Raw genomic sequence first — 18236 nt, forward strand, 5'->3', positions numbered from 1 at the left:
TGATCTTACAATTCAAGAGCTCCTTCAACCGCCCCACTGACGCTACTACACCCAACTAAACCGCCAGATAGTATTATGTAACTAGAGAGGAAATTGTAGGGTGTGCTTGCTTGCGTCGGTTGCACAGGGGTCCGTCTTTTAATGACATTTTTACAACTGATATTTCTGTATTTTATATAAAAATGCATATTTATTATTTATAAAGATAACATAGATTTAAAAGCATTTTTTTTGCTGCTCATTTACAGCTGAAAATACGAGTGAAGTGTAGAATGAAATAGATGTCTTCTCATTTCCCCTGCAAGAGGCAGGGGAAATGACTTAAACGTCATTTTAAGTTGTTCCCTTCTCGTGATATTTTCATGCATTTAGCCTACTCATTGCATTCATTCATTAATAAAGAACCCCCTTTGAAGATTATTCTAGGACGTTACCGGCAGTAGAAGATGGAATCGCGATTCAAACAGTACCATCTGCTAACTGAAAATATGCCCCCCAAAACGTAAATAAGCTTGACATTTATTTAGTGGAAAATCGCTCATTCATAAAAAGCTCGCTGGTAGCGATCATTGTCAGTAACAACGCAAAATGCGATATAGCCCTGTGTGGAGAAGCTGCCCCGGTAAATTGTACTACTACGGTACAGTACTAGACTACTGCTGTGTTCGTCTTGGTACAGTAGCGATTGCGTTGTTTGAATTGGATTTAACGTTCCGATGTACGGTTTAGGCTGAAATTAATTATTTTCATGAACAGATTGACAAAGTTTAGGCTGTGGCAATGAAGTTCAGGTTAGTAGTCAGATAGTTTCACCTATTGAAAGACTTTTGATTTAAGTAAGGGGAGTGCCGAACATGTTCTGTCGCCGTTTGACTTCCTAAACAGCTGTGTAGATGTTTTTGTAGTGTCTCGCGTAAGCTACAGCGTTGCAGTGAGCAACACTGGTTTGAAACCACAGGTAATGATAATTTCACCAACAAATCGTTTACTTGTAATGTAATGTCATAATATATCCTACAACGAAAATGTATTTGTGAGGAATGTTTATTTTAACGATTGAAAACAGATGCATCATAGACCACTAGTATGTGTTGCCCGGGCAACAGAGGCTAATGTCATGCTAATGCTTCAGTGAAATAGTAGACTACCGTTTCCGAAAGTAGATGTGGGCCTACTTCCTTAATAATATCAGCTAATATTGTACAATACATTTCAGAATTGTGTTTCACATCACAAAGTAAAATCAGTAAATAGTCACCCTGGCCTCTTTGCTTGTGGCGTTCCTGCAGCTGCCTTGCAGTAAAGCTATAGTTAGCCTAGCTATCCCCCAAGTTAACAGATGCGAAACGAATGTTCTGCCAAAGGTAGTCACGCGTGTTTTCGTGACGTTAGTGACGTAGTGACGTTAGTAACGTCAGTGACTGTGGCTAGCAAATTAGCCACCGTTAGCTTCACTTTTCGCCACAAAAACTTAACTTAAGCCCAAACCATGCAACGGAACGTAAATTCCAATAGAAGCAACGCAATCGCTACCAAGACGAACCTTTTGACACCGCCGTTGTGTATGTAGGCCAAATATTGACTGAGTTTTAGGGGGGCGAAAATAAACAATAAATAATAAATAAATATATATGTGAGAAAACCAAGGTTGTGCTCTCGCCGAAGGCTTGAGCACACCCAATTAACTATAAATTCTAGGTTCCATCGGTGTTATTATGAAAAAGACCCGTCTTGTGTTTACGTCACTGTATTCACCAGGCTTCTGAGAACATTATAATACAGAGTCTCCATGAGCAGATATGACACGTAGGCTAGGCTACAAAACTTCTGTTCCATAGAATCATGAGTGCACTGCCATACTCCCCGGAGACTAATAAAACTAAGAACGAAAGTATGTATAATAATAATATCAACAAATATCCGTTAGCCTATGTGAAGAACTGCAAGTATGTTTTTTACTCAACTCTGAATACAGCGTCCGGTTTGGTCTACCTAGCAGTTCTCTATGAAATGTTTATAGCCTATTTGAAATGGTCTTGTTGCACCGCGCCTTATCCGAGGCGTGGATATTTTGCAGCGTGCCATTGTGGTAAAGTTGGTTTTTAAGTTAGATATCCAACAGTAATTCGGACAACATGTCTCGTTTATTTAGTCGACTCTTTCCTGCTCTCACCCGGTAGGCTACTTAGAGCGCAACAGTAGGCAGTCACCGGGTAGGTTACATCTACAGACCTTTCCTTGACTCAGAACACTGAAATAGGATTCGAACTTCTCACTTCTGATTCTTGATTTACTGCCCCACTTTCTAAATGTACTCGTAGACCTATTGGCTGTCACTTCAGATGAAATCGTTTGCCGAAATAAAATGTAGGCTAAACTAAATTTAAAAAAATTAAGAATGGCATGTTGCATATTGAGTGTAGCCTAAACATTTTATGACACCTTGTCAAAGAGTCCAAAGATTAAATTCCATAAAATACCTCTCGCTAATGGACCAATCCGATGTGTGATATAGGAAGTCAGACAGGCTCCGTATGAAGGAAGAATCGTAAGAAGACTTGTGACATTTGTGACATGTGCATAACAACCTACGTGATAAAACAGGTCTAGAAAATGGCAGGTAAGCCTGTATTTTGTACATTTCGATGTATGCTATGATCTGAAACACTGGAACAGCAATTGGTTGGGCATGCCTTCGTTAACCGGTGGTGTAGCCTACATAAGACCTAGGCAATGACTTCAGAGAACAGATCATTATAGCCGAGACTGTGTTGACAATAGAAAAGTAAATGGGTAGAAAAATGGTATCGTATAAAAAAGAGCATCGATATACAATTTGGACGAATAGTTATCCTTTGCATGGCCAAAAAGTATGCTACCTACTTCCGTATTAAGATTCTATGTTTAGTATGAACATCGTCTTTTCCAGCGGAGCTTAGCAGGGTTCGAACCAGGTTCATAGAAAAAGTGTCCAAGGCTTTAACCAGAAGTCTCCTGGATGACCTTCTGGAGGCCAGGGTGTTGAACCAGGGAGAATCTGAGGAGATACTGGAAGACAATTGTGGAAGGCGGGACCAGGCGCGCTGCCTTATCGACATAGTCAGGAAAAAAGGAGATCATGCCAGCAACCAAATGATAGATTTTATATGTGGTAGAGATGAACTCCTACACGCTGAACTGGGTTTGTCTCAAGTCCAACCAGGTGAGTTAAGCAAACTTCCAAACTCAATAGGCATATTTAATCGAATATTTTCCCATTCCCGAAATTCTGTCTGAAATCTGTACATTTGGTACGTGCACAACACAAACACAAAACTTTGTTTTCCACTCAGCGCCCCAGCCTAAGCCCCAGCCTCAGGCCCAGCCTCAGGCCCAGCCTCATCCCCAGCCTCAGCCCCAGTCTCAGGCTCGCCCACTGTCGTCTGTCCTAATTCCCAGCTTGGAGAAGTTCAAAGCTGACATACTTCAGAGCAAAGAGGTTGGAACATGACTCACCAGTATTCTAGATGACTGGGTTGAACATCTTGTCTAAATAAATGCAGTATCTTTTCAAGTAGACAAGTCTCTTTAGTTAGGAGATTTTGTGTAACTGTTATGTATGGTTACACAAAACTTACTTTGCAGAACTTTAAACTACAAATCAGACTTGTAGAAATACTGTTAGAAATGTGTTGTATATAATTTACCTTATCTACTACCTTTTAACCTTTTACCAATGGTCAGTGTAGTCTTAAACGGAATATGTAATAATACTTTCCATGATGTCGTTGGTCACATCAGTGGTCCGTCATCTGAAAGCGTTGCTGTGTTCTGTCAGATATACCATAAGGACCCGCGTGATTGCACTCGCCTGGCTCTGCTCATCACCAACATCCAGTTTGCAGCTGAGGACCTGCTGAGGCGCGGTGCTGAGAGGGACGAGGAGAACATGGAGGTTCTGCTCCGAGGGCTGGGCTACCAGGTGGTCAAGCTCAGGAACCTCTCAGGCCAGGTACTGTGGAGTTAAAACACAGTTAAAAAGGTTGATGACAAAACCAAAAAAAGGGTGTGTGTAGTGAGCTCCAGGGTGTGTAGTGAGCTCCAGGGTGTGTAGTGAGCACCAGGGTGTGTGTAGTGAGCTCCAGGGTGTGTAGTGAGCTCCAGGGTGTGTGTAGTGAGCTCCAGGGTGTGTAGTGAGCTCCAGGGTGTGTGTAGTGAGCTCCAGGGTGTGTAGTGAGCTCCAGGGTGTGTAGTGAGCTCCAGGGTGTGTGTAGTGAGCTCCAGGGTGTGTAGTGAGCTCCAGGGTGTGTAGTGAGCTCCAGGGTGTGTAGTGAGCTCCAGGGTGTGTAGTGAGCTCCAGGGTGTGTGTAGTGAGCTCCAGGGTGTGTGTAGTGAGCTCCAGGGTGTGTAGTGAGCTCCAGGGTGTGTGTAGTGAGCTCCAGGGTGTGTAGTGAGCACCAGGGTGTGTGTAGTGAGCTCCAGGGTGTGTAGTAAGCTCCAGGGTGTGTAGTGAGCTCCAGGGTGTGTAGTGAGCTCCAGGGTGTGTAGTGAGCTCCAGGGTGTGTGTAGTGAGCTCCAGGGTGTGTAGTAAGCTCCAGGGTGTGTAGTGAGCTCCAGGGTGTGTAGTGAGCTCCAGGGTGTGTAGTGAGCTCCAGGGTGTGTGTAGTGAGCTCCAGGGTGTGTAGTGAGCTCCAGGGTGTGTGTAGTGAGCTCCAGGGTGTGTAGTGAGCTCCAGGGTGTGTAGTGAGCTCCAGGGTGTGTGTAGTGAGCTCCAGGGTGTGTGTAGTGAGCTCCAGGGTGTGTGTAGTGAGCTCCAGGGTGTGTGTAGTGCGCTCCAGGGTGTGTGTAGTGAGCTCCAGGGTGTGTGTAGTGAGCTCCAGGGTGTGTAGTGAGCTCCAGGGTGTGTAGTGAGCTCCAGGGTGTGTAGTGAGCTCCAGGGTGTGTGTAGTGAGCTCCAGGGTGTGTGTAGTGAGCTCCAGGGTGTGTAGTGAGCACCAGGGTGTGTAGTGAGCTCCAGGGTGTGTGTAGTGCGCTCCAGGGTGTGTGTAGTGAGCTCCAGGGTGTGTAGTGAGCTCCAGGGTGTGTGTAGTGAGCTCCAGGGTGTGTGTAGTGAGCTCCAGGGTGTGTGTAGTGAGCTCCAGGGTGTGTAGTGAGCTCCAGGGTGTGTAGTGAGCTCCAGGGTGTGTAGTGAGCACCAGGGTGTGTGTAGTGAGCTCCAGGGTGTGTAGTGAGCTCCAGGGTGTGTAGTGAGCTCCAGGGTGTGTGTAGTGAGCTCCAGGGTGTGTGTAGTGAGCTCCAGGGTGTGTAGTGAGCTCCAGGGTGTGTAGTGAGCTCCAGGGTGTGTAGTGAGCTCCAGGGTGTGTAGTGAGCTCCAGGGTGTGTAGTGAGCTCCAGGGTGTGTAGTGAGCTCCAGGGTGTGTAGTGAGCTCCAGGGTGTGTAGTGAGCTCCAGGGTGTGTAGTGAGCTCCAGGGTGTGTAGTGAGCTCCAGGGTGTGTAGTGAGCACCAGGGTGTGTGTAGTGAGCTCCGGGGTGTGTAGTGAGCTCCAGGGTGTGTAGTGAGCTCCGGGGTGTGTAGTGAGCTCCGGGGTGTGTAGTGAGCTCCAGGGTGTGTAGTGAGCTCCAGGGTGTGTGTAGTGAGCACCAGGGTGTGTGTAGTGAGCTCCAGGGTGTGTGCTCCCCGCAGCAAATGGACGATGCGGTCAGGAAGTTCTCCCAGCGCATGGAGCACACCACAGCAGACAGCACCTTCGTGGTCATCATGTCCCACGGGAAGCTGGGGCAGATCCTGGGGGTCAACCATGACGAGGATGCGGGTCAACCAGACGTGTTTCCTGTCGACAACATTTTCACACACCTGAACACGAAGCACTGCAAAGACCTGCGGAACAAACCTAAGGTCATCATCATCCAGGCCTGTCGAGGAGGTTGGTGTCGCCTCGTCTCACGCTGTCACTTCTCACACGCTTTCATCCTAAGCAACATATGAATATTGCATGTAGAAAGCACAGTAGAAAATCAAGGATCTGAAGTGCATAGTTCTAACAGTATTTTAGTGATCAGTCAAGAAAAGGTCTGTATTCCCTCTTGCCTTGGCCGTGATTATTTGCATGACTTGAACTAGAAACCCAAGAAGTGTAATTGGTGCGTTAGTCTGGTCATTCCTCAACACAAACTGTCATCTCTCCTCTGTAGAAACAGCACAATCACTGTGATTGTATACTGATCTACATGGCCACAGTAGCACGATGGCTTGACTTATCTTGTCCCCTTAAAACAGCCCACTCTGAAAATGTTTTTTACAATCTTCCAGAGAAAGAGGGCTCTGTGATGGTCTCAGACACGGTGCCTGTGTCTGGTCATGACCTGGAGGAGGACTCTATTAAGGAACACAAAGAAAAGGATTTCATCTCCATCTTGTCCAGCACCCCAGGTCCACACCTCCTTCTTCATGTTTCTAGTTCCTCTCTGCAGACTATGTAACCAGTAATGCCTTTACAGTTCTGCAGGCAGGAAGTAAGTCGGTCTGCTCTGTCTTCCATGGTCCTCAGATACCGTGTCCTTCAGACACAAGGAAAAGGGCTCCTTAATGATCCAGTATATCGTGGAGACTTTCAACACATACGCCTGTGATAAACACATCTCTGAATTGTTCACCAGGGTAAGTATCATGGTGGAAGTTCTGGGAATCAATCGTCTATAACACTCAAACATTAGACAATAGGGAGTCAGGTGGCTGAGCGGTTAAAGAATCGGGCTAGTAATCAGAAGGTTGCTGGTTCGATTCCCGGCCGTGACAAATGACGTTGTGTCCTTGGGCAAGGCACTTCACCCTACTTGCCTCGGGGAATGTCCCTGTAATTACTGTAAGTCGCTCTGGATAAGGGCGTCTGCTAAATGACTAAATGTAAATGTACACACAAAACATCTGCAGATCGGATCAAACACGGGAGCGTTTGAATCGGATCAAACACGGGAGCGTTTGAATCGGATCAAACACGGGAGCGTTTGAATCGGATCAAACACGGGAGCGTTTGAATCGGATCAAACACGGGAGCGTTTGAATCGGATCAAACACGGGAGCGTTTGAATCGGAGCGTTTGAATCGGATCAAACACGGGAGCGTTTGAAGTCAGCGCCTAGCTCCGCATTTGATTCCCGACTGAAACAAGCACCCGTTTTCACAGGGCTGGAAATACAAACATAAAACATCTGGTTTCAGGAAATGAGAGAAAACTCAGACAGCTAGTGACCAACAGGAAACAGATCCTGTCCACACAGAATATCGGGTTGCACCTTCTCCTAGTCTAACACCTTCTCTTAGTCTAACACCTTCTCCTAGTCTAACACCTTCTCTTAGTCTAACACCTTCTCTTAGTCTAACACCTTCTTCTAGTCTAACATCTTCTCTTAGTCTAACACCTTCTCCTAGTCTAACATCTTCTTCTAGTCTAACATCTTCTCTTAGTCTAACACCTTCTCCTAGTCTAACACCTTCTCTTAGTCTAACACCTTCTCTTAGTCTAACACCTTCTCCTAGTCTAACATCTTCTCTTAGTCTAACACCTTCTCCTAGTCTAACATCTTCTTCTAGTCTAACATCTTCTCCTAGTCTAACACCTTCTCCTAGTCTAACACCTTCTCCTAGTCTAACACCTTCTCCTAGTCTAACACCTTCTCTTAGTCTAACACCTTCTCCTAGTCTAACATCTTCTTCTAGTCTAACATCTTCTTCTAGTCTAACATCTTCTCCTAGTCTAACACCTTCTCTTAGTCTAACACCTTCTCCTAGTCTAACACCTTCTCTTAGTCTAACATCTTCTCTTAGTCTAACACCTTCTCCTAGTCTAACATCTTCTTCTAGTCTAACATCTTCTCTTAGTCTAACACCTTCTCTTAGTCTAACACCTTCTCCTAGTCTAACATCTTCTCCATGGGACGTCTGCTTTGTCTTAAACCCACACGTACCCTTGAGCTTTCCCATGTCAGGCAAGAGAGTGAGAGCAGGGAAGCAGGGAACTGTGTAGACAGTGGGCCTAGATTGTTTATCTCTCCACCCCCCAAAGTGGTTGGAGTGGTGACTGGATAGAGCGATCGACTTCAGGAATTTATGTTCTTAGTACTTATATGTTATGCTAGGTTGCTTGCGTTGTCTTGTCCCAAGAATTTCAGTCTGACCTTGTGTTGTTCTTTGCACCTGACAATAAAACTTGAAAGGAATGAATTCCCCTCAGTACGGTTCTCTAGTTAACCTTTTGTGATGTGACTGTTACCACGATACTAACATTTAATACCATTTAATTACACAGCAGTTCCTATGCAACTACAGTGTTCTTACTACGGGTGTTGCTATGAACTTTCACAAAGTGTTGCTATGTGGCTACATGGTTGTTAATGTAACCTTCATGTAAAGCATTGTCCAGATCTGTTTTAATGAACATGTAACATCGGTGGCAGTTTTACCTCTAACCTAATGTCTTCCTGTTTTAATCCTGAAGGTTATGAGACGATTTGAAGCAAAAGAACATGGTAAATGTCAGATGCCCTCCATCGATAGATGCACTCTGGTGAAGGAATTCTACCTGTTCCCAGGCCTCTGACAGCGCATCACAGCCCAGGCCTCTGACAGCGCATCACAGTCACGGGGGGATTTGAACCTGTGACCTCTTGATCTGCAGTCCAAAGTTTTACCACTCAGTTATAATCTCACAATCACACTCACACTAAATGTATTTTAGATACATTATATATACCTTTAATGCAGCACATGTACAACAATGGGATTTTCCTTTATTATGGAACAATATATTTACATTTAGTCATTTTTACATTTACAGTACTTTACTCATGCAAGGTGATAATGGGCAACATGTACTTTAATTCTCTGTCTTCTTTATGCTCTTTTATGCTCTTTAGTATCCAGCATCCTATGCTTCAGACCAGATGTAGCCAGCATAAAGGGGCAGGATGTTGTGCTTTGTAAGACATAGCATCATCATGAACAGAATGTCACATGACCTTTTCTTTCAAAGCTTCTCAGCTTCTTTACCAAACCTCAAGTGAATGTGGTCAGTTTTATAATGAATCTGGTAATGACCTGGTAAAAGGGATATATCATATTTTTTAACATACAGTGTACTGTATACACAGACATAACCTGTCTGCATATACCGTATGCGTAAACCTGTTTTGTTTTGCTCCTAGTGGTTAACAACTTTGAAATAAATGAGTGGTGTATAAGTTATTTTTCAAGTTTGTGCTTGCTGGCAATACCCCTAGGTTAATCTTACAGGTGACTGTGGTATTTTTGAAGAGTGTCAATAAAGTGGACAGTTCTTTCGCCAATTGGTTATGTAGAAACAAGGCCCGGGAAATCTTCAACTCCTGCGAGGCGATCGCCTCGCAGGAGTTCTTTCAGCAGACTATGGTCTGCTGAAAGAACTGGATCGTAATCTCTTCAAAAAAAATGGCGGGGGCGTGTTATGAAATACATACTTTGTGTTTCTAACCTGTAATTCCGGTGTATCCACCAGGTTTCTGAGAACATTCAAATACAGAGTCTCCATGAGCAGATATGACACGTAGGCTAGGCTACAAAATTTATGTTCCATAGAATCATGAGTGCACACTGCCATACTCCCGGGAGACTAATGCAACTAAGAACTAGAGAGGTACACCCAACTAAACCGCCAGATAGTATTATGTAACTAGAGAGGAAATTGTAGGGTGTGCTTGCTTGCGTCGGTTGCACAGGGGTCCGTTTTTTAATGACATTTTTACAACTGATATTTCTGTATTTTATATAAAAATGCATACTTATTATTTATAAATATTACATAGATTTAAAAGCATTTTTTTTGCTGCTCATTTACAACTGAAAATACGAGTGAAGTGTAGAATGAAATGGATGTCTTCTCATTTCCCCTGCAAGAGGCAGCCTCATCGTTGAATCAAAACGAATAAATTTGGCAGACCGGTGTACAAATTGACCTAATCTCTATGACTTAAACGTCCTTTTAAGTTTTTCCCTTCTCGTGATATTTTCATGCATTTAGCCTACTCATTGCATTCATTCATTAATAAAGAACCCCCTTTGAAGATTATTCTACGACGTTACCGGCAGTAGAAGATGGAATCGCGATTCAAACAGTACCATCTGCTAACTGAAAATATGCACCCCAAAACGTAAATAAGCTTGACATTTATTTAGTGGAAAATCGCTCATTCATAAAAAGCTCACTGGTAGCGATCATTGTCAGTAACAAAGCAAAATGCGATATAGCCCTGTGTGGAGATATAGCCCTGTGTGGAGAAGCTGCCCCGGTAAATTGTACTACTACGGTACAGTACTAGTACTGTAGACTACTGCTGTGTTCGTCTTGGTAGCGATTGCGTTGGTTGAATTGGATTTAACGTTCCGTTGTACGGTTTAGGCTGAAATTAATTATTTTCATGAACAGATTGACAAAGTTTAGGCTGTGGCAATGAAGTTCAGGTTAGTAGTTAGATAGACTTTTGATTTAAGTAAGGGGAGTGCCGAACATGTTCTGTCGCCGTTTGACTTCCTACAGCTGTGTAGATGTTTTTGTAGTGTCTCGCGTAGGCTACAGCGTTGCAGTGATACACTGGATTGAAACCACAGGTAATGATAATTTCACCCACAAATCGTTTACTTGTAATCTAATGTCATAATAAATCCTACAACGAAAATGTATATGTGAGGAATGTTTATTTTAACGATTGAAAACAGATACATCATAGACCACTGTAGTATGTGTTGCCCGGGCAACACAGGCTAACGTCATGATGCTAATACTTCAGTGAAATAGTAGACTACTGTTTCCGAAAGTAGATGTACTTCCTTAATAATATCAGCTTATATTGTACATTACACATCACAATTGTGTGTCATATCACAAAGTAAAATGAGTAAATAGTTATCACCCTGGCCTCTTTGCTTGTGGCGTTTCTGCAGCTGCCTTGCAGTAAAGCTATAGTTAGCCTAGCTATCCCCCAAGTTAACAGATGCGAAACGAATGTTCTGCCAAAGGTAGTCACGCGTGTTTTCGTGACGTTAGTAACGTCAGTGACTGTGGCTAGCAAATTAGCCACCGTTAGCTTCACTTTTCGCCACAAAAACTTAACTTCAGCCTAAACCATGCAACGGAACGTAAATTCCAATAGAAGCAACTCAATCGCTACCAAGACGAAACTTTTGACACCTACTTTGTCCATGTAGGCCAAATATTGACTGAGTTTTAGGGGGGCAAAAAGAATAATAACTAGAAACGGCTGTTCCTGCGAAACAGCAGTGAGAATGCTGAAAACCTGAATGGGGATAGCTAACCATGCTAAAAAAAGCTGAAAATAGTGAAAATTTAGTAGAAAGTTATAAGCTGAAGCTTCAAAGCAACCGAAAGGTATTTTTGAAAGGGGCTGGAGTAGCATTCCAACCATGATTTGAAAGGATTTACCATTACTTTAAAAGGGAGAATAATTTGCACAAAAACCTTAATAGTATAAAAGTATAAAAGTGAGAAATGAGAAAATACCCGCAAGCTGAAATGATTTTCAAAAATGTGTGAGTCACACAAGAGGCAGTGTGGAAGCTGAACTGCATCATCTTAACAAAGCTAAGAGCTAAAATAGCCTACAATGTGGGAGAAGCTGAAAGCTGAACTGTTAAACAGAAGAAGAAGTAGGCTAGCTAGTCGTAACAAGAATATTATCGTTTTAACAGATTAAATTATAGTTGGGATAGTATTAGCAGTAGCAGATGTAGCCTATGCGTTTACTCGGCTTTCTTAGTTGGATTCAATGTGTTGATGGAATGAAACATACAGCAGTAGGACCGATACAGGAAGACACGGCGACACTTTGTTGCAGAAGGATGATGGTGCAAGTTTTGTCCGTGGAGCATACAGCGATTAATAAAAAAGAATCATGTAGACGTGTTTATTGAGTAATCGCATAACTAATTACACATGTAAACGGAGTAATCGTATTATTGGCATAAACCGACAATTGCTAGTAATCGTGTTTCTCATGGTCAAGTAAACGTACCAATCACCTGTGTGAGAGACTGAGTGGTGCGTGTCTGTCGTTACGGTGATGGTGCAGCTATGATTGCTAACGCGCTGAGAGCAGAGAATAAGAGAAATGTAGCTAGAATCCACACCTCAAACAAGATAACCTAGACGCAAAACTGTACGTCCAATCCAAAATATAAGGATATTTTCCGAGACCCAAGACTCTGCCGAAACCAGAGATATTCTTTATATGTCTGTGCAGTCAGAAATACGACTCTACCTGCAGTTTCAAAAACGTGTTCCTTTTGCTTTCCTGGTGCTTGTTTGTTTGGTTGCCACGGTGATGGCGCAGCTGTGATAGCTAACGAGCTAGGCAGAGAGAAAAACGAACATTTACCTAGCATCCACACCTCAAACAAGTTGACCTAGACGCAAAACTACACGTCCAATCAATAAAATTAGGATATTTTCCGAGACCCAAGACTCTGCCGAAACTAGAGATGTCCTTTATATGTATGTGCGGTCAGAAATATGTCTCTACCGGCAGTTTCGAAATCGTCTTCCTTCCTGCTTTCTCTGACGGATTTGACCAACCTCTCCATTGAAGTTAGTGAGAGAATTTGAAAGGCTGCTCTCGCTTCAAGGCTCATAGTTACATTGGCTGAAAGAGGACAATTTTTCCTACATTTTAAGGTATAACTTGTTTCTGTACGTTAAGCTATATGAACGTTAGAGGAATTTGTTTGACAATTTAGTTGAATATCAGAAAAAGAGCAGCCAGCAGAGTGTGCCACTCTGCTTGCTGCTCATTCATAAAAATCAAGAAGGAGCAAACATTTTAATGTATTTCAAACTGTCATAATTCAAAATTGGCTGAATATTTGAAAAAGCTGAATCATTTGGGAATAGCTGAATGTCTTGTGAACATTTTAAAGGTTGAATGGTGTCTCTAGCTGAAAGTATGCTGAAGTAGTTACGTTTGAAAGAGGAGGAAGCTTTTTAATGATTTGAAAGGATTTACCATTACCTTTAATGGGAGAATAATTTGCACAAAAACCTTAATGTCTTAAAAAGTTTAAGTTACAAAAACGTAAAGGAACCAACAAAAATATTGCATCACAAACGTGACAGCTCAGTTCCCGGCAGCGTGGTTGTGTTCTGCTTTCAGTCATAACATTCAGCAAACATGATCATGGGCCAAGTTTTCTCATGTACAATCATGTGTCCAAACACAATAAATAGCCCAGTAAGACACACTGTTTCTTAAAGCTCACAACGGGGTGTTATAGAGACATTAAATACTGGAACCAGAGTCCCAGACCAGGACAACCAGACCAATGGAGGCAGCCATCTTGACAGCACACAGCATGCTCAGTGATTAAAGCTTACCTTCAGCTACATTGTCAACACTTTCATAAAACAAGTCATTGGCACTCATGCCCCCCCAAAGTTGTGGGCACACAAACACATGCAGACACACACATGCAGACACACACACATGCAGACACACACTCAGGCACACACACACACACACATGCAGACACACACGCAGGCACACACACACGCAGGCACACACACACACGCAGTCCAATGTTTTACCACTCAGTTATAATCTCACAATGACACCCACACTAAAATGTATCAAATGTATTTTAGATACATTATATATACCCTTAATGCAGCACATGTACAACAATGGGATTTTCCTTTATTATGGAACAATGAAGTACTTTACTCATGCAAGGTGATAATGGGCAACATGTACTTTAATTCTCTGTCTTCTTTAATTCCTGCTTTTATGCTCTTTAGTATCCAGCATCCTATGCTTCAGACCAGATGTAGCCAGCATAAAGGGGCAGTATGTTGTGCTTTGTAAGACATAGCATCATCATGAACAGAATGTCACATGACCTTTTCTTTCAAAGCTTCTCAGCTTCTTTAATAAAAACCTAAAGTGAATGTGGTCAGTTTTATAATGAATCTGGTAATGACCTGGTAAAAGGAGATATATCATATTTTTGAACATACAGTGTGTACTGTATACACAGACATATGTTTTCCATCATCTTTATTTTACACTTTTATCAAGCTGAGCTGAAAGTGAAACTGAAATCCAAAATAAAAACATTCTGTCAAACCTCTCTGGTAAAACCAGGCCCATAACGGAAACACATGAGGCCCCCCCGCAGAATAAGCCTGAGAGCCCCCTGATACTACTGTCGCATACGTTATCATGTTTGCTAATAATGTCAGCTATGTAGGGAGTCAGGTGGCTAAGTGGTGAGGGAATCGGGCTAGTAATCCGAAGGTTGCCAGTTCGATTCCCGGTCATGCTGACTGACGTTGTGTCCTTGGGCAAGGCACTTCACCCTACTTGCCTCGGGGGAGAATGTCCCTGTATTTACTGTAAGTCGCTCTGGATAAGAGCGTCTGCTAAATGACTAAATGTAAATGTAGGCTAATATATTTTATAATTAAGCACTTTTTCTACTTTCTCTTTTTTTTGTAGTTTCACTCCATTTCAATGTTGTCAGCTTGATAGGAAGTCAATAAAGGAGCAAGGCTAATTTTCCTGGCTCTTGGAAAGGAGGCTCTGTTAACGCTAGGAAGCACAACACAGACAGAGAAGTACAGCTGTCAAAGTATAGGCTAACGTTAGCTACGTGGTACAGTAATGTTAGCTATAGCAAACAGTACTGTCTCTCTTCTGGCAGATGAGTGCATCCTTCACCGGCTGGTCGAAAAAGACATTTGTAATTTTGGGAAGTTTGGCATTTAATTCAGAAATTTTCTGTTTTGAATGCCGCTTTTGGACACCGCTTTTAAATGTGCGTTTCATTTTTCCTACGCTACGCTACAGTTAGCTACCTATTTGCAGCGGGCTCGCCGGTCTGTGTGACCATCTGACCTACTTCGTCATGTCACTTACCTAGCTAACAAAGAAAGCATAATTAAATATACTTTCCTTTATTTTTATATCAACTCTGGAAACACAGACAAGACAATAAGACATCTCATGTAATTCAAATTGGATAAAATTTGCTGCGGGGGTAATCTTTACGGGCCTGGGTAAAACTCACCAATCCTTGTCCTGATTCCAACAGATTTGTGCAAAAGTGTTATTTTGGTGGATGTAAACCTGTTTTGTTTTGCTCCTAGTGGTTAACAACTTTGAAATAAATGAGTGGTGTATAAGTTATTTTTCACGTTTGTGCTTGATGGCAATACCCCTAGGTTTATTATACAGGTGACTTTGGGATTTTTGAAGAGTGTCAATAAAGTGGACAGTTCTTTCGCCAACTGGTTATGTAGATTTACCCATCGTCATTATCAAAGGTGCAAAAAATCCTGCAGGTTAGCTACCCTTTTAATGTACCTCTAAAGAAACGTGTGAGAAATACAACATCTATCTCTAAATCGAACATTTAATATCTCTGTCTTCTGTCTAACCTGGCGCGAGACAAGAAGCCAAGCTACGCATCTCTGTCTAACCTGGCGCGAGACAAGAAGCCAAGCTACGCATCTCTGTCTAACCTGGCGCGAGACAAGAAGCCAAGCTACGCAGAACGTTCACTCAGGGAGTGGCGGAAGTCCTTCTGAAAGAACTACTGATGAACTTCTGGAGAGGAGAATGCTTCACGCTGGCGAGAGAGAGGAGGTGCTGGAGAAGTTTCCCATGAAGAGAGACAAGGCCCGTGAAATCTTCGACATGGTCCTGAGAAAAGGGGAAACTCCTGAAAGGCCATGTATGGCTGAAGGAACTGGATACTAATCTCTTCCAAAAAACTAAACTCCAACTTCTTGAAAAGGTCCAATCTGTCCCACTCACTTTTAAAGAAAGTAATATATAATGGCCTCAGTTATTTAAAAAAGCTGTCCCACCCACATTAGAAAACAAACCTGCGCCCCTGATTCAGAGAAATACATTGTTGCACCGAGCATTTAGAGACATCACTGCCGTATAACAATGCACTAAAAACAGGTTGCACAGGAAACTGGAATTCACAAGAAATAATAAACGTGTTGATGTTTTTGTGTGTGTGTACATGTACAGATGTGTTTCGCGTGTGTATGTGTGAGCATGTGACTGTGTGGATGTGTGTGTGTATGATTACAGATGTGTTTGATGTAGAAAGATCTAGTTTGCTATAAGCATGCTTCAGGCTAGGGTCCCACCCACTGTGGAAGCTATCACAACCACTAAGACCACACAGCAAATCAGGATCAGGATTTTTTTCTGCAAAGGAAGTGAGATTATGAGTGCAGAGGAAGTGAGATCATGAGTTCCCAGGCAGCATGAGAAGAAGGAGAAACCCATGTTAGAGAACAAGCGGTTAGAAACTGCACAGCATCCATGACAGATCTGGCTCACTACAGTCTCCGATGCCACACATCCTCTTTTACTTTGAATTATACAGTTTGGTTGCAGATGACAAATAAAATAAAAAACATATCTTCTAATCTATAGTCTTTATATTGATGTGTAAAAAGTGTCATCATGCCAGCATGCAGCATTCCACAAACATGCAAATCACCTGACAGGAAGTGACACCAGCAGCACTAACACAACAAATCCCATTTCCCAGTAACTAGTCTCAAGCTCTGTCAGAGCCGAGCAGAGCATGTCTATGTGGCAGCTTTGAAGGTGTCTGGTAAACACAGGCTGTTCCTTGATCCTGACAACCACAATTCTGTTAGAACCATGCACTGTTGATCCTTGATCTTCTGCTGTATTGTCAACATGCACTACTAAGGAGATGTGTAGCTCAGTGGTAGATCAGGCAGGACTCCCCTCAGACTGTGGTGGAGCCCCCTGGAGGCCTGGAGGTGTCAGGGCACCTAACTGAGCCCCACAGCCAGGGAGATGATGAGGATCAGGGAGATGAAGATGCACACCACGATCAGGATCATCTTCTGATGAGGGGATGGGGAGAGGGGAAGAAGGAAGGAGGGGGTGAATGAATGTCTGAGTGGGAGGGAGAGAGAGGGAAAGAGAGGGAGAGATAGGGAAAGAAAGGGAGAAAGAGAGAGAGGGAGAGAGAGAGAGAGAGAGAGAAGCAGTAGAGAAAAAGTAGACAGGAAAGAGAGACAGAAAGAAAAAGACAGAAAGAGAGAGAGGGAGAGAGAGAGAGATAGAGAGTGAGAGAGAGAGAGAGGAAAGGGGGAAAAGGATAAATGAAAGAGTAAGAGAGATCCTAGCAGTGGAGGAACAGGAACAGACTGAATAAAAGGGTGGTCAATCCTTCCAGAAACCTCCATGATTAGAGGCTTCCTGGACAGACGCCTTGGTAACGGTAACGCCTCGGATACAGTAGAACTGGGACATTCCCGTGGCAACGCAACTATCTACCAAAAGGTGTCAGAGTTGCTCCACCAGGTTTTGGGGGATTTGACCAAACATGCTGATTGATCTTTCTGCTGACAGACACCAGAAACACAGGCCACTACAGCATGCTTCACATTCATCACCTCACCTGCAGCACAGGTGTGTGTTCATGTGTGTGAGTTTATGTGTGTGTGTGTTCATGTGTGTGTGTGTGTGTGAGAGAGACTCACCCTCCTGGCCTTACTCTGGTATTTGACAGCCTTCTTGGTGTCAGACACGGCCCTCTCCACATAGTCCACAGAGTGCTCCACATTATACTCTACACGGTCTATCATCTCCCCCTGGGGAGGGGGCAGGTGGGGGGTGGAGGGGGCATGGGGAGGGGGCAGGTGGGGGGTGCATGGGGAGGGGGCAGGTGGGGGGTGGAGGGTGCATGGGGAGGGGGCAGGTGGGGGGTGCATGGGGAGGGGGCAGGTGGGGGGTGGAGGGTGCATGGGGAGGGGGCAGGTGGGGGGTGGAGGGGGCATGGGGAGGGGGCAGGTGGGGGGTGCATGGGGAGGGGGCAGGTGGGGGGTGGAGGGTGCATGGGGAGGGGGCAGGTGGGGGGTGCATGGGGAGGGGGCAGGTGGGGGGTGGAGGGTGCATGGGGAGGGGGCAGGTGGGGGGTGCATGGGGAGGGGGCAGGTGGGGGGTGCATGGGGAGGGGGCAGGTGGGGGGTGGAGGGGGGCATGGGGAGGGGGCAGGTGGGGGGTGCATGGGGAGGGGGCAGGTGGGGGGTGGAGGGGGGCATGGGGAGGGGGCAGGTGGGGGGTGCATGGGGAGGGGGCAGGTGGGGGGTGGAGGGGGGCATGGGGAGGGGGCAGGTGGAGGGTGCATGGGGAGGGGGCAGGTGGGGGGTGGAGG

The 18236-nt window shown here is 44.2% G+C and overlaps 1 protein-coding gene and 1 pseudogene across 5 annotated transcripts; one reads left to right on the forward strand and one right to left on the reverse strand.

Annotated features, from left to right (window-relative positions):
• The first annotated feature begins 1773 nt into the window (after positions 1–1773).
• Positions 1774–9221, forward strand: LOC134028796 (caspase a-like). Of its 5 annotated transcripts, XM_062472614.1 has the most exons (9): positions 1774–1891; positions 2516–2620; positions 2930–3202; positions 3333–3478; positions 3818–3991; positions 5664–5904; positions 6291–6410; positions 6529–6638; positions 8476–9221. In XM_062472614.1, exons 2-9 carry the CDS (start codon positions 2614–2616, stop codon positions 8575–8577), a joined length of 1173 nt encoding a protein of 390 aa, XP_062328598.1. In that variant the 5' UTR covers positions 1774–1891; positions 2516–2613; the 3' UTR covers positions 8578–9221. The 5 variants fall into 5 exon arrangements, with proteins under 5 accessions (XP_062328598.1, XP_062328602.1, XP_062328597.1 ...); XM_062472618.1 differs by lacking the exon at positions 2516–2620 and having other exon boundaries at positions 1781–1946; XM_062472613.1 differs by having other exon boundaries at positions 1785–2620.
• Positions 9222–17234: 8013 nt separating this feature from the next.
• LOC134028921 (syntaxin-1A-like) overlaps positions 17235–18236 on the reverse strand; it is an 8348-nt pseudogene continuing 7346 nt past the window's right edge.

Source organism: Osmerus eperlanus, chromosome 11 (assembly GCF_963692335.1).
Source record: "Osmerus eperlanus chromosome 11, fOsmEpe2.1, whole genome shotgun sequence".
NCBI classification, from domain to species: domain Eukaryota; kingdom Metazoa; phylum Chordata; class Actinopteri; order Osmeriformes; family Osmeridae; genus Osmerus; species Osmerus eperlanus.